This window comes from Cibotium barometz, chromosome 51 (assembly GCF_041138505.1).
Source record: "Cibotium barometz isolate CiBa-2024 chromosome 51, ASM4113850v1, whole genome shotgun sequence".
Classification (NCBI taxonomy): domain Eukaryota; kingdom Viridiplantae; phylum Streptophyta; class Polypodiopsida; order Cyatheales; family Cibotiaceae; genus Cibotium; species Cibotium barometz.
This window is the reverse complement of record NC_141096.1, coordinates 23657652-23671380: the sequence shown is the minus strand read 5'-3', so window position 1 is coordinate 23671380 and position 13729 is coordinate 23657652. Positions and strand designations below refer to the sequence as shown.

At 40.0% G+C, this 13729-nt stretch overlaps 1 protein-coding gene across 1 annotated transcript; it reads right to left on the bottom strand.

Moving 5' to 3' along the window:
- Nucleotides 1-1136: 1136 nt before the first annotated feature.
- Nucleotides 1137-3446, bottom strand: NMT1 (myristoyl-CoA:protein N-myristoyltransferase). The gene is made up of 3 exons (XM_086787624.1): nt 3238-3446; nt 2900-2975; nt 1137-2625 (listed from the first exon to the last, which is right to left on the bottom strand). Exon 3 carries the CDS (start codon nt 2616-2618, stop codon nt 1311-1313), a length of 1308 nt encoding a protein of 435 aa, XP_086643750.1. The 5' UTR covers nt 2619-2625; nt 2900-2975; nt 3238-3446; the 3' UTR covers nt 1137-1310.
- Between the last annotated feature and the right edge of the window lie 10283 nt (nt 3447-13729).

Below are 13729 nucleotides of genomic sequence, written 5' to 3'. Positions count from 1 at the left end.
TATGTATTTGGTATGATACTGGATGCTAGATCATTGTGTAGACAGTTAAGGTTTGCATATAGGAAAGGGACCAACCCATAGGGCTACCTCAAGGACAGATATGGGCATGGGGGAGATGTAGAACCACCCCCATAGGGGCCAAGAAGGCCTTGGCTGTGCCCACCAGCCATGGGATGGCCATGGAAGGGCTATAGGGCAGCCCTAGGGCTCCTGGACAAGCAGCCGACAGGGTACACAACCCTAGACGACTATAGGCCAGGTGTGGGGCAGCCCACACAGGCTGCCCAACAGCCAGAATGTGAAGCACATGATGGCCAGCAGCTCATTTAGGTTATGCGTAAGAATTCTAGCATTTAATGCTGATTATTCTCATTGTGGAGCATTTTTCAATCAACCGACTCGTATTAATCCAACCGACTAGCATCCCTGAAGGGTATAAATACCCATCGCATGTTTCAGTCCATTCATCTCATAATTCACCAAGTGCTGAAGCTGATCAAAGGGCAAGGATAGCCAAGGACAAGCTAACGCAAAAGGGGTGAAGGATTGAAGGTCAAGGACAAAGATCTATCTCAGCCAAGAAGGTTTAAGTTCAATCTTTTATTTCAGTTTTGCATCATTCTAATAAAAGGAAATACACCATTCGTGGTGGGGGCCCTTCAGAGGGTGTTTAGGACCCAATATTGTGTCCTCTTCTCTCCCTCTCTCCCTCTTTTTATTTTTCTGCACATCTATATTCAGTTTTGTGAGTTAATTTTCATCGCAACAAGTGTGCTGTTTTTCTGAGCATTGAAGTTACCGATCTCCCCCGAAACTTCCGCATGTTACACATATGATGTACCAACCCACTTTACCACCACAAGACCTGTATGCCAAACCATCACAGACTAACCTGATTTGGGCTACAACAACTTTCAAACACTGAGAGACCCTGACAAAGCAGGTACTCACATACACACTAAATATTTAATTGTTCTATAAAGGACATGATTTTCATGCAGCAATTAGCAAGCTGCAGCCAAACAATCTCAAAACAATTCCACCACATGGCCGATCATCACCATGCCTGCTTGATGCAAGATAAAGCGCAGAGCGGGCTGTAAGACGGTACAGAAAGGATCCAAAATTTGAGGATATGCAGGAAATGAACGTGGATCAAATTACCTGTAGTATCAGTGAGAGACCTAATGTAACACAAAATGAAGCAGCCCAAGCTTGCTGCAAGTACCAAGTCCAAAACAGCCTGATACTTAGTGTATAAAAAGATCTGGCAACTGCTAAAAAACATTTATTTAGGCCCAGCAGACCTGCTATAGCAGTACCAAACCCAGCCCAGACGGCAACATTGCAGTGTTTAGACGATAATTATACAGATAGTAGTGAAGATGGCCATCACCAGGCCCAAATTTGAGCTCCTTCAAAAAGGACTGGTTGTGCATGATGTCTAGAGCATTGAAAACATCATAATTATCACGCTTGGCAACAATCAAGGTGTCGTTCATGAGCTGCAGGAGGGGGGTTTTTGTTGCCACATTATAGTATGAATAGGCAGCCTTCAGATTGGTGTAGTTCTTATTGCCGAGGATCGTAGATGGAAGGGTGTAAAAGCTGCAGAAATCGGTGATTTCCCTGGACTCTGGCTCCTCTACCACAAAGCTGCTTATGACATTTTCCACTGGGAGCAGCCAATACTCCACATCCTTTTCGGAAAATTCAGGGGCCACTACAAACTCAGAAAGATAACCTTGTAAAAGGCGTCGAACCGCCGGTACATCACGCCTCTCCATTAACCTGAATCCTGGGGTCAAAGTGGTGTCTGGCAGGTGGTAAAGCTTGATGGTTCTGCTCATGGTCATTCTGGCACCCAGCCGAGAGAACCCAATGTTGATCAGCTTTTTCGGGTTGAGTGACCGGTGCCAGTATTGACATGTTACAATGGGGGTAGGAAGAATAACACCTGCAGTATACACAGCCTGCCATATATTGTCCATGTGAACTCTCCTAGTAACTTCCTTAATAAGCACAGGGGCCAGCCGCTTAGATCTCAGCTTCTTATGGACACAGAGAAAGTTGATCTCAGCCATCAAAATGACCTTGTTCCGGACCCGAATGCAGGCAGGCACTCCACTGATGAAAGCAACAAGTTTCTTGGTAGCTTGCCCCCGTACGCCAATATGCCAGCTTGAGAAATATCCAGGCGGCTGGAGAGCCCACTTCAGAAACTCCTTTGAGTAATTGAACCTGAACATGTTCTCATCATCTTCGACATAATTGATGCTCAACAGATTATAGATTTCCGCTGCAGTCTCATCAGAGTCCATGTCACAGGTGCACCATTCAAAATTCTTGGGGAGATTGTATGGTTCCTGCCGAACATCCGACACATCCTGAGGCGGGTCTATGGGACCTTCCTCAAGCTGTTTGTCTTTGTCCCTGTATTGTCCCACAGGTTGTGTTTCCCAGAATGCATGCCTTTTCTCCATATTCATTGATTTCTGCAGGGTTCTCGAAAGCTCTTCCACATCTTTTCGGCCCATTTTCATCAAACCTGCTCCCTCGTTTTCCCCGGAGGTGGAATCTTCAGAGTTTCCATTGTTGGAACCACCAGGTGAGGCCATGATTATTCTGTTTGGAACAAACACAGGGGGCTAAGGAGGCAAACAAAAATCACGGTGACATCCCAAAAACGATGTAAATGGAAAAGCTTGCAAGCTAGGTACATGTACATCATGGTAGATGTAGGGCAAGCTTTTTTTCTTCATTTTTAAAAAAATTCTACCCTACTGGATAGAGCTCCTGACTGTCCACAAGCAGGGGCATAAGGGCAAATCCATGGGGTGTTTATCTGTGCAGAACGCTACTAAGCCACGAAGAGCAATCAATGTACAAGGTATCTTACCGTGACTCAGAACGATCCGAAGAAGAAAACTCTCCCTTTGCTCTGCGTCCCACTTAATGTGGCCGGAACTCAAGCCCTGTGGAAAAAACAATTGTCAGAGCAGAATCGATCGAGGAGAAGAGGAGGGGGGGTCACACAGAGCGCAGAAAACTGCGATCTAAAGCCCCACAGAGAGCGAGAGAGAGTGTGTGTGTGTGTGAGAGAAACAAAAACACACACACGGGGCGAGAAAGAGACAGACACACACACAAACAAACAAAAAAAAACATACTCAGAGTGAGAGTGAGAGAGAGAGAGAGAGAGAGAGAGAGAGAGAGAGAGAGAGAGTCCAAAAGAACCTGTCGATGCACGCAATGCTGCTACACACTCCCTTAAGGGTTGCTGTACCCTTGCCTCCATTGATGTTGTGTTAGCCCATTTCCAAAGGGACCAACCACCACTCAACATGTTCTTTTTTTTTTTCCTTATAATTTGGGTGTAGAGAGAGGTACCACTTTCAGAACGAGCTTGCTCATCTCTAACCCCGGCTTGAAAAACAAAAAAGAGGGGTCAATATGATAGATTCGAACCCATTTTACCTCTACTTCGGAGGCCTAAGTGAGATTTGAACCCACTACCTTTACTTTGGGGTGGGTTGGGTGTTTAGAGCACAGAAACTTACTCTACGATCTAAAGCCCCAGAGAGAGAGAGAGAGAGAACCCACTACCTTTACTTTGGGGTGGGTTGGGTGTTTAGAGCACAAAAACTTACTACGATCTAAAGCCCCAGAGAGAGAGAGAGAGAGAGAGAGAGAGAGAGAGAAACACGAGAAACACACATAGGGGGAGAAAGAGAGACACACACACATAGGCAAACAAAAAAACACACACAATTAGCAGACGGCGGGGGCTCTAGCATGAGTGGTCTAGCATGGGCCATTCTACCCTACCCAAATGAATGGACCCGGGTTCAAACCCTAACATCAAGAGGCAACATGTTCTTTGTTGCATAGTAGGTTTTTCTTATAAACTCGCATTTACATGTAGCTCTTAAATTTATTATTAGAGGATCTCCTTTTGAAGAAAAACAATTGAGAGTGGAGAATAAAGGCTGATCATCACAATCTTCACAAATGGGCCAAATATGATAAAAAAAAGTAAGGAATTCGCCAATGACATTTGGCTATTTTCATGGGGGGAGAGAGAGAGAGAGAGAGAGAGAGAGAGAGAGAGAGAGAGAGAGAGAATTTATTCATTTTTTCACGGGTGGATGTAATTGACGCAACGTTTTGATTATGAGGCCATTTTAGGTACATTGTATTCACTTTTCAAAAGGATGCCAAAAATTGACACAAAGTTTTGATTATTATACAGTTTTAGGTAAGGGTGGATGAGATTCAAGTCACGAAAAGGTCATTGTCTACAAAAAAAAGAAAGAAAGATGTGGGAAGTTTAACTAGAAATTGAGAAAATACACATTGCACAAGTTATGGTGGTAACCAACTAAGAGCCAACAAACAACAACTAAAATCAAATTAGCAAAGGTAAAAGTAATGGTGATTTAGCAATCAAAGAATTGATGGAGATAACTAATCAATAAGGAAGCTAAATTGGTGAAAAGCCCGAAATGTTCCCAAATCAAAACGAAGATGCATGCCCGTCTCACAAGAATCAATCTACCAAAAAATCTCATGTCACCCTAGCCCTCCTCAATGTTACACAAATGAATTTTGGTGGTAATGGTGGGTGACCTTAATAGAACTAGTAGTTCAAGGTAACACTTTGGTGGTAATGGTTGTTAACCTTAATAGAGCTACTAGTTCAAGCTAACACTTTGAATGTTGCATGGCTTAATTGTGATGAGGTGGTAAATTTGTTAGTGAGTTAATGTAGGTATGTACATAATGTTAAAGAACATACTTATGTTCGTGCGTGGTTATAGGTTTATACATGTTAGAGAACATATATATTTCATGTGCAGTTGTAGGTATGTGCATTCTTGGGTGCAGTTTCTTGTAAGAAACACACGTTCGTATGAAGGAACATGCATGGCTATCTCTATTAGAGAACATATGCCAGACTGACAACTTGGCTACTAGTCATCTCAAAAGATGAGGCCACGAGGTGTGTCAAGAAATGACCATTTTGGGTTTTATGGCTATTTACGGAAGAATCATTTTAAAACATTCTCCTTAATTAGTAAATTAATGACTTAATTTGATTTTATCCTCTAACAAGCATATAAATTCCCATTCCTACATGCAAAAGTACGTACATAGGCCCAATCAATGGTGGTGTGTACATATGTAGCTCAAAAAGTTATTTTCACTATTTTACCCCAAAAGGTAGATTTTCTCTCTAAATCTTGCTTATAATGGTGTATATGTTGTGGGACGTTGACATGAACCCAAAAATCGATGTATATGTTGTGGGATGTTGTGGGACATTGACATGAACCCAAAAATCGATTGCAAAATATCAAACACAAAGCATAAATAGAATAAATAATTACACAGGACATAATATCGGGTCCAATTTGCCTGCACACGAGTGAGCCCATGCTTCCTCTCGATGTATTTAAATATATTGCTTGAAATAACTTGTGGGGCTTGCTTTATCGGATGTGCAAGCTAATCTACTTCCTAAAAAATAGCGTGTTTTTATTGGACATGCAAGCTAATCTACTTCAAAAATAGATGTGAACCTAAAACCATATAAATGTATATATATCTTATTAAGTCAAATATGCACAAGGAAGATTTCTCATATCCCAATAAATATATATACATTGATAATATATATGGATGATGCCCAAAATGAATCAAAATAATATTCGCCAATACTCAAAATCGATTATCTCAAAATATTCATGACCACCACTACGTCGCCTCCATTATTCAATCCAATGATCTGCACTTACATCAACTATGCCAATCAATTAATAAATTAATTTATTAGAATTACAAATAACCATACAAAACTCATAACATCAAGACAATATAGCCAATACTTCCACGCATGCATGGATTCACCCTCGTATACATAAAGTAAGCTATGATCACCCAGATTTAAGAAGATGTCCCGATTTAAACCCATCTAGGAGAATTTATAAATAATGGGAAACATTAGAATATAAATATTCCATGAATTAACTCCTCATAACATACCCCAAGGGTGACTAACAACTATCCTTAGTTACCTCACAAAATTATAAATAATCATCATGGGCTAGTATGAACATAAGATGCAATTAAGAATGGATAGGTAGCAATGGCATGATCAGGTAGCCATTGAGAATCTTTGATGGGGTGGCCTTTATAATTTGATGGGGTGGCCTTTATACTTGACTGAATATCGGTGATAAATATTACCTTATCTTGTTATTGTCTACTTATGGTCTACAATAATTTCTGGTTTGATGATCTCAAAATATTTGTCTAGTAATAAAGATTCGTCATATACTAGATAGGCTAGAAGAGGGCCTCTAAATGGTCTCAGTAGACTAATGTGGAAAAAGTTATAAACATGCCATTGTGATGGAATATCTAGACGGTAAGCAATGTCATTAATTTTTGTTAAAATTTTGAATGGGCCATAAAATGTAGGGGCTAATTTAACTACGACTGGGTGTCTTTCTACACTTTTAAGTCTTTTTTTTTTCTACACGAAGCTAACATAATCACCTTCTTGAAAAGTGATTGCCTTACGTTTCTTGTTTTCTTCATTGGTATATTGCATTTGGGATTTAGCTATAACTTCATGTACTTGTTGAAGTATACGAGTGTGATCTCTAGTGAAAGCATCAACTGACAGGGACAATATGTGAAAATCGAGAAGTAGATATCGGTAATTTCCTACCATACATGACTTCAAAAGGATCTTTCCCTGTAGCAGAGTGAGGTGTATCATTGTAAGCAAATTGTAGCAAATGAAAATGTTGGTCCGAAGTACCTAGTGTAGAAGTAGTGTATGACCTTAATAAATCTAGAATGGTACTATTGGTTGCTTTGGTTTGGCCATTACTTTCAGGATGGAAAGCAGATGTGAAATCAATTTTAGATCCATCATTTGAAAATAAAGAAATCCAAAAATGATTACAAAATCTAGTGTCATGGTATCATATACAATAACTTTAGGTAGAACATGACGTGTGTGAAGACATGTTTAATAAAAAGACGTGTGTGAAGACATGTTTAATAAAAAGACGTGTAGCATGTGAAGTAGACAATCTCTTTTTGTATGCAATAAAATATGCTTGCTTACTAAATCTATCAACAATTATCCAAAGCATATCATTTTGTGCAATAGTTAATATGCAAACCAGTAAGGAAATCCATAGATATTTCTTTCTAAGGACCATCAGGAATAGGCAATGGCATTAGTAAGCCATGCTATTTTCCATGATGTTAGTTGACTAGTTGACAAACAAGACATTTAGAAACATTATTCTTTATGTAAGGCCAATAGAGATCATCTATTATTGCTTTTAAAGTAGTAATTATGCCTCTATAACCAATGTAAGGAGGTTTATGTAATTCTTCTAGAAGCAGTTGTCTAAATGGAAGAGTTATCTATAAATGCTTTTCAAAGAAAAGGAATCCATCATGGTATGAATAATTATTAGTAGGCAAATAATTGTTAGAATGTAGTTTTAACCATGCATCATGAAAGTAAGGATCATTCACATATGTATCACGCATATAGCATCAGCTACAACATTTCCTTTTCCTAGTTGTTAATATTTAATTAGAGGATGAAAAATTTGAATAAATGATGCCCATTTAATGTGACGAGATCAGATATCAAAGGCTGGGAAAGTACATTATATCGTATACTTTATTGGTCTATATTAATGAGAAACTCGAAACCCATTAAATAATGTTTCCACATATGAAGTGTGTTGACAAGAACAAGAAGTTCTTTATCATAAGTGTTGTATTTAGTTTCAGAGGGTTTGAGCTTAAGACTTTCATATGCAAGAGGATGACCATCCTGCATAAGGACTGCACCAATACTAGATCCAGTAGCATCAGTGAGATGACAAGAAGAAATAAAAGTCTAGAAAAATCAGATAATTGAAGGACTGGGGTATGTGTCAAAATATGCTTAAGAATGTCAAAGGATTTTTGTTGGTGTGTTCACTCTAGTAGAAAACTATTTGTTTTTGAAGAAGCATAGTCAAAGGCAATGCAATCAAAGAAAAATTACCATCAAATTTTCTATAATAACTGCAAAGACCTAGAAAAGAACAAACTTTAGTAACTTCTTTGGAGTAGGCCAAGTCTTAATAGTGTGGACCTTTTTGGGATCTACTCTATGACTATCTAACATTAGACAAGTCATAATCTTAGAAATATTCCAAATTTTTTCTACATTAAGTGCTTTATGCAATATAAAATAATATAACAAAAAAGTTGTAGCCGTGTGTTCGAAGTAATGTTAAACCATCATGCTCAACATTGCAATAGCAAATCAACATTTGTTAAATCATCAGATGACCAAATCAATTTTAAAGCATGCTTCTCTAGGGCCACCTACTCTCTATGATAGTAAGCCGCTTGGCATATAATCCTATGTAAATCCTTTCAATTGGCATCTTAGAGCTAGATTTAGGTCCCTGATAGTCTCTAATTTACCTCAATAGATGAACACCACATTAGCAAAGCTTAAGTGTGAACACGACACTTGTGAATACATTCTAGAAACCTTATGGTGGTTACTCTTTAAAACCCCTTAACCACATGTGAGCACCAAGGTGTGTTACAATGAGCTTAATAGATGAACACACTACATAAGCAAAGCTTGAGTGTGAACACCACACTTGTGCATGTATTCTAGAATCCTTAGGGTGGTTACTCTATTAAAACCCCTTAACCACATGCGAGTATACATGTATTTAAAATTTATGTATATTTAGATTGTGGATTTCAACCCCCCCTCCCCGCCACCCCCCCAAAAAAAAGAAGAAGAAGTAAATTTACATACATGTAAATTTACTTCTTCTTTTTTTTCCAACCCCCCCCCAAAAAAAAGAAGAAGAAGAAGTAAATTTACATACATGAAATACATTAAACATCTATTTGATTAATTCCCTCCTACATGTATATGATAGTACATAAGTACCTTCATTAAAAAAAATCCCTCTCCATTAAGTATTGTGGCATGTTACATATACATAAGGTGACCCCCATCTTTCCCTCCCCTTTCCCCCTTTTTCCACATCGTTAAAAATGATGTGGAATAGCTCCAAAATAGTGTGAAAAGCTCAAGAACTATTTTTGCATATGAAAACCTCTTGTCAATGGTTATGTGTGAGAAAGAACTTTGGTTGTAACCTTACTAAGATAAGATTTAAGAGCACCACATAAATGTTTTTTTTATGGCCTTGTGGTTGGCACCATGTGCCTGCTCTACAAGTTAATCAAAGACATGTGGCCTTGTGGTTGGCACCATGTGCCTGCTCTACAAGTTAATCAAAGACATGTGGAGGTCACTACTCATAAAACAATCAGGGAGCGTAGCAATGGTAACTTATGTATTGTATTACCACCAGCTAAGTAGAATCAATCTATCAAGAAATTGTGGTGTATGTGGTGAAGCAGTGCTAGATGCAATGACACGTTATGAGGAAATAACTTTGCATTCAAAATGACTAAGAGGGTTGCTACTTACCCAATGATGTCCACTTCTATGCTGTTGATGTGGATTAGAAATTCTAATAAGTGTGACAATATTGATGGCTGTGACTCAAAAAGAATTCATATAAACAAAGGTTACAGAGCCCAATATGTCTATCATGAGAGGATTGCTACCCAATGTTTCCCTCTTTTGTGATGTTTATGCGGATTATAAATTTTGATAAGCCCAATATGTCTATTAGTATGCCAATACCCAATGCCGCACATAGATGTGCAAAAATATTTGGTTGTGTAGAGGCAAATATCTTGGTGGCTATGGAATCCCTAGAAGTGGATGTGAATGAATTAACTTGCTTTAACACTTAAAGTATCAATGTATAACTCATGCTAGTTCCAATTATGTTTACAAATGCTATTACTATAAGCACATCAACAAAAACATGATCAAGAAGCAGAGTCATCTCGGATGAAGAGGAGAAAGTTGTATAACATGTATCATGAAGGCCTCAAAATGCCTAATATACCTCTCATGCCACCAAGTATATAAGCTATCTGATGAAAAATAGATCAAGAGAGAGGGAGCACACACAGAAGAGCAAACCCTAGTGTATATTGCAAACCCTAACCATAGAGGGAAGCCATCTCCCTTCTCACACAATGCATAAAGCAATCATCCATAATCTATAACACACTACTTGTGTTGTGTCCACACACAGCTAACCCTAGCTAATGTCCATACAACTATGACCAGCTGGACGCGGTCATTTATGTCTCACACATGTTACTACCTAACATGCTAGCACATAGTGCAACTGGCATAAGCTGACATCGAGCTTGAATCTCAACAGCCCCTCTCAAGCTCATGATGTACTGCCATAGATGAAGATGTAGATGAGCTTGGGCTACTATCAAAGCTCTCAACACTCCCCCTCAAGCTTGTTGGGTGGAGTAGACAACGGAAGCAAAGGAGACGGAAGCAAGAAGCAAAACGTGCCGCTGAAGTAGAGTTAACTGAAGAATCATTGAAAGTACAAAGACTACACCCAATATGATGAAACCCTAGGATGGGTGTCCCAACACAACTAGGTGTCATAACAGGTACATAACAGGTACATGTACTAACTTAAAGTCTAATAAGTCTAATAACTAGACCTACAAGGCACATACCAAGGAATGTGCGGTACCTATGGATAGCCCATAGAGTAGCCTACAACCCCCCCTCGATGGTATGGGCTGAAGTATCCTGGAAACGTCTCAAGATACCTGAAAGACTAGGTCATGGTTGCACAAATTCATCCAATGTGGATATAGCAACCTATGACTGTACAGAGAATGCAGATCATGTAACAAAAGGGACCAAGTGTAAAGCTTGTCGAAAAGCTTCAAACTTAGGCCGCGGAAGAGCCTTAGTAAATAGATCTGCCAAGTTGTCCTCAGTGAGAACATAAGACAACTTGATGTCACCATTTGACCATCTCTCTCTGACATAATGATAATGAATCTCAATGTGCTTTGTGCGAGCATGAAACACTGGATTTCGTGCTATAGCCAAAGCACTCTGACTGTCAGTATGGATGACGGTAGGAGCTGTCTGACCAACCAGAAGATCTGCAAGTAATTTTCATAGCCAAACACACTCTACTGTAGCTGTGAAAGCTGCTCTGTACTCAGCTTCACAACTAGATGTGGCAACTGTAGCCTGCTTCTTGCTGAACCATGAGATGCATGAAGAACCAAGCATAAAACAATTGCCACTATGGGATCTGTGTGTATCCTGGCAACCAGTCCAATCACTATCACTGAACCCATGCATGATAAGTGAAGTATCAGCCCTGTAGAGAAGGCCCAAGTATTGTGTGCCTTTGATGTACCTGAAGACACGTTTCACTGCATGCCAATAGTGATGAGTGGGACTGTGCATGTATCTGCTCAACTGAGAAACCACATACTGCAAGTCTGGCGGCCGAGTATGGCATAGATAAAGCAAACAACCAACTTCCTGTGCTGATAGGAGGTAGCATCACATGGACCACTACCATCTTCAGTAGAGAAATGAAAACTAGTCTCTAATGGGGTGGAGACAGGCTTACAATCCTCCATCTGAAATCTATGTAGAAGCTGCCCAATGTACTTCGATTGTGACATCACAATTCCCCCCTCAGATCGAGCAAATTGAATGCCCAAATAGTAGTGCAACTGACCAAGATCAGTCATGGAAAAAGATTGCTGTAATTCCCGCTTGAAATCTACAATTTTCTCGGGATGTGGCCCAATGAGAATCATATCATCCACATAGAGGATCAAAATCAGCAAATCTGCCCCCCTCTTGCGGATATATAAAGTCACTTTTGTAGGACTATTCTGAAAGCCAAGGCTAAGCAAATGAGTGTGTATCCTGTCATACTAAGCCCTGGTGGGTGCCTGCTTCAATCCATATAAGGCTTTCTTAAGCCGGCATACCTTGCGTTCAGACCCTTCAACCTCAAAGCCTAGAGGTTGAGCAAAATAGACTTCCTCTGCCAAAAGACCATTGAGAAATGCTGTCTTTATATCCAACTGATGCACCTCCCAATTATTATGGGCAGCTAGGGCAATAACACATCTAATGGTGGTGATGCGTGAAGTGGGATCAAAGGTCTCTTCATAATCAATGCCCTCTTTTTGAGCATAGCCTTTGGCCACAAGACGGGCTTTGTACCTGTCAAACAACTGAACCGTCAGCTTTTCTTTTTACCTTGTATACCCACTTAGTTCCTACTGCATGTTTGCCTGCAGGCAAGTCACATAACTCCCATGTTTTGTTTGCATGAATGGAGTCCAATTCATCCTGCATGGCAGTCATCCACAATTCATTTGAAAAGGCATCTTTGTGACAAACAGGCTCCTCATCACATGCTATAGCAATCAATGCATGAGCAACCAAGTTTGCCAAATCTCTTTTGGCTGCAGCTCTTGTACGGGCCTGCAAAGGAGCATCAAGTTTGTTGTCCTTTAGAGTGTCAAAGAGCCATTTAGGTGCTCTTTTGGACTGTCTAATATCAGCCAATTCCTGCTCTACTTCCTCTTCCACAATGTCCTCAGTAGCACGTGGCATCTATGTCAAAACATGTGGCTATCCGGACTGTGTAGTATGTTGTAAATGAGCATTAGGTGGAGGAGCATAACCCTGTGGTGCATCATCTGAGGCATCAGATCCAAGCAATGGCACAAGACTATCAAAAATATCTGAGACACCAAGTGTAGACTGCATTTTGCAGTCCCGCAAGGGCATGGAAGATGTCTCATCAAAGATGACATCTCTACTGACAATTACCCTCCTGGTGGAAGGCTAATAAAGTCTATAACCCTTACTGTCTGCACTGTATCCCAAAAATATACATTTTATAGCCTTATCATCCAGCTTCGTCCGCCTCTGTGAAGGCACATGTGCATAGGCCAAACACCCAAAAGTACGCATGTGAGAAATGGTTGGCTTCTGTCCTTTCTAAGCCTCATAGGGTGTGAATGTTTTCAATGCTTTGGTGGGGCTCATGTTGAGCACATAATTGGCACACATCACTGCATCCAGCCAAAACATATTGGGCAAATTCTTGCCCTTAAGCATACACCTAGCCATTTCCATAACTATCCTATTCTTTCTCTCATCAACTCCATTCTGCTGAGGAGTGTAAGGCATTGTACACTCATGATGATGAATACCATGGGATTTCATGTAATCATTAAATTCCTCTGACATATATTCACCACCTCTGTCTGATCTCAAGTGTGTAATCTTCAAGCCTGAATCATTTTCAGCCAAGGCAACGAAATGCTTGAAGCAGGTAAACACCTCTGACTTGGACTTCAATGCAAAGATCCAAGTATACCTGGTAAAGTCATCAATGAATGTCACAAAATAATAGAAACCTCCAATTGAAGCAGCCCACATAGGACCACACATCACTGTGAATCAAGAATAGCTTGCATGATGCCCCAACTCTACCATCCTTAGGTATGACAAAGCGGTGCATCTTGCCAAGCAAGCAAGCTTCACAGACATGCTTATGAGGAATCTGCATCTGTGGCATATCTTCAACCATTTTAGGCAACCTTACCAGAGCATTAAAGTTAAGATGCCCAAACCTCTCATGCCACAAATAAGACATGCTTATGTGAGGAATCTGCATCTGTGGCATATCTTCAACCATTTTAGGTAACCTTACCAGAGCATTAA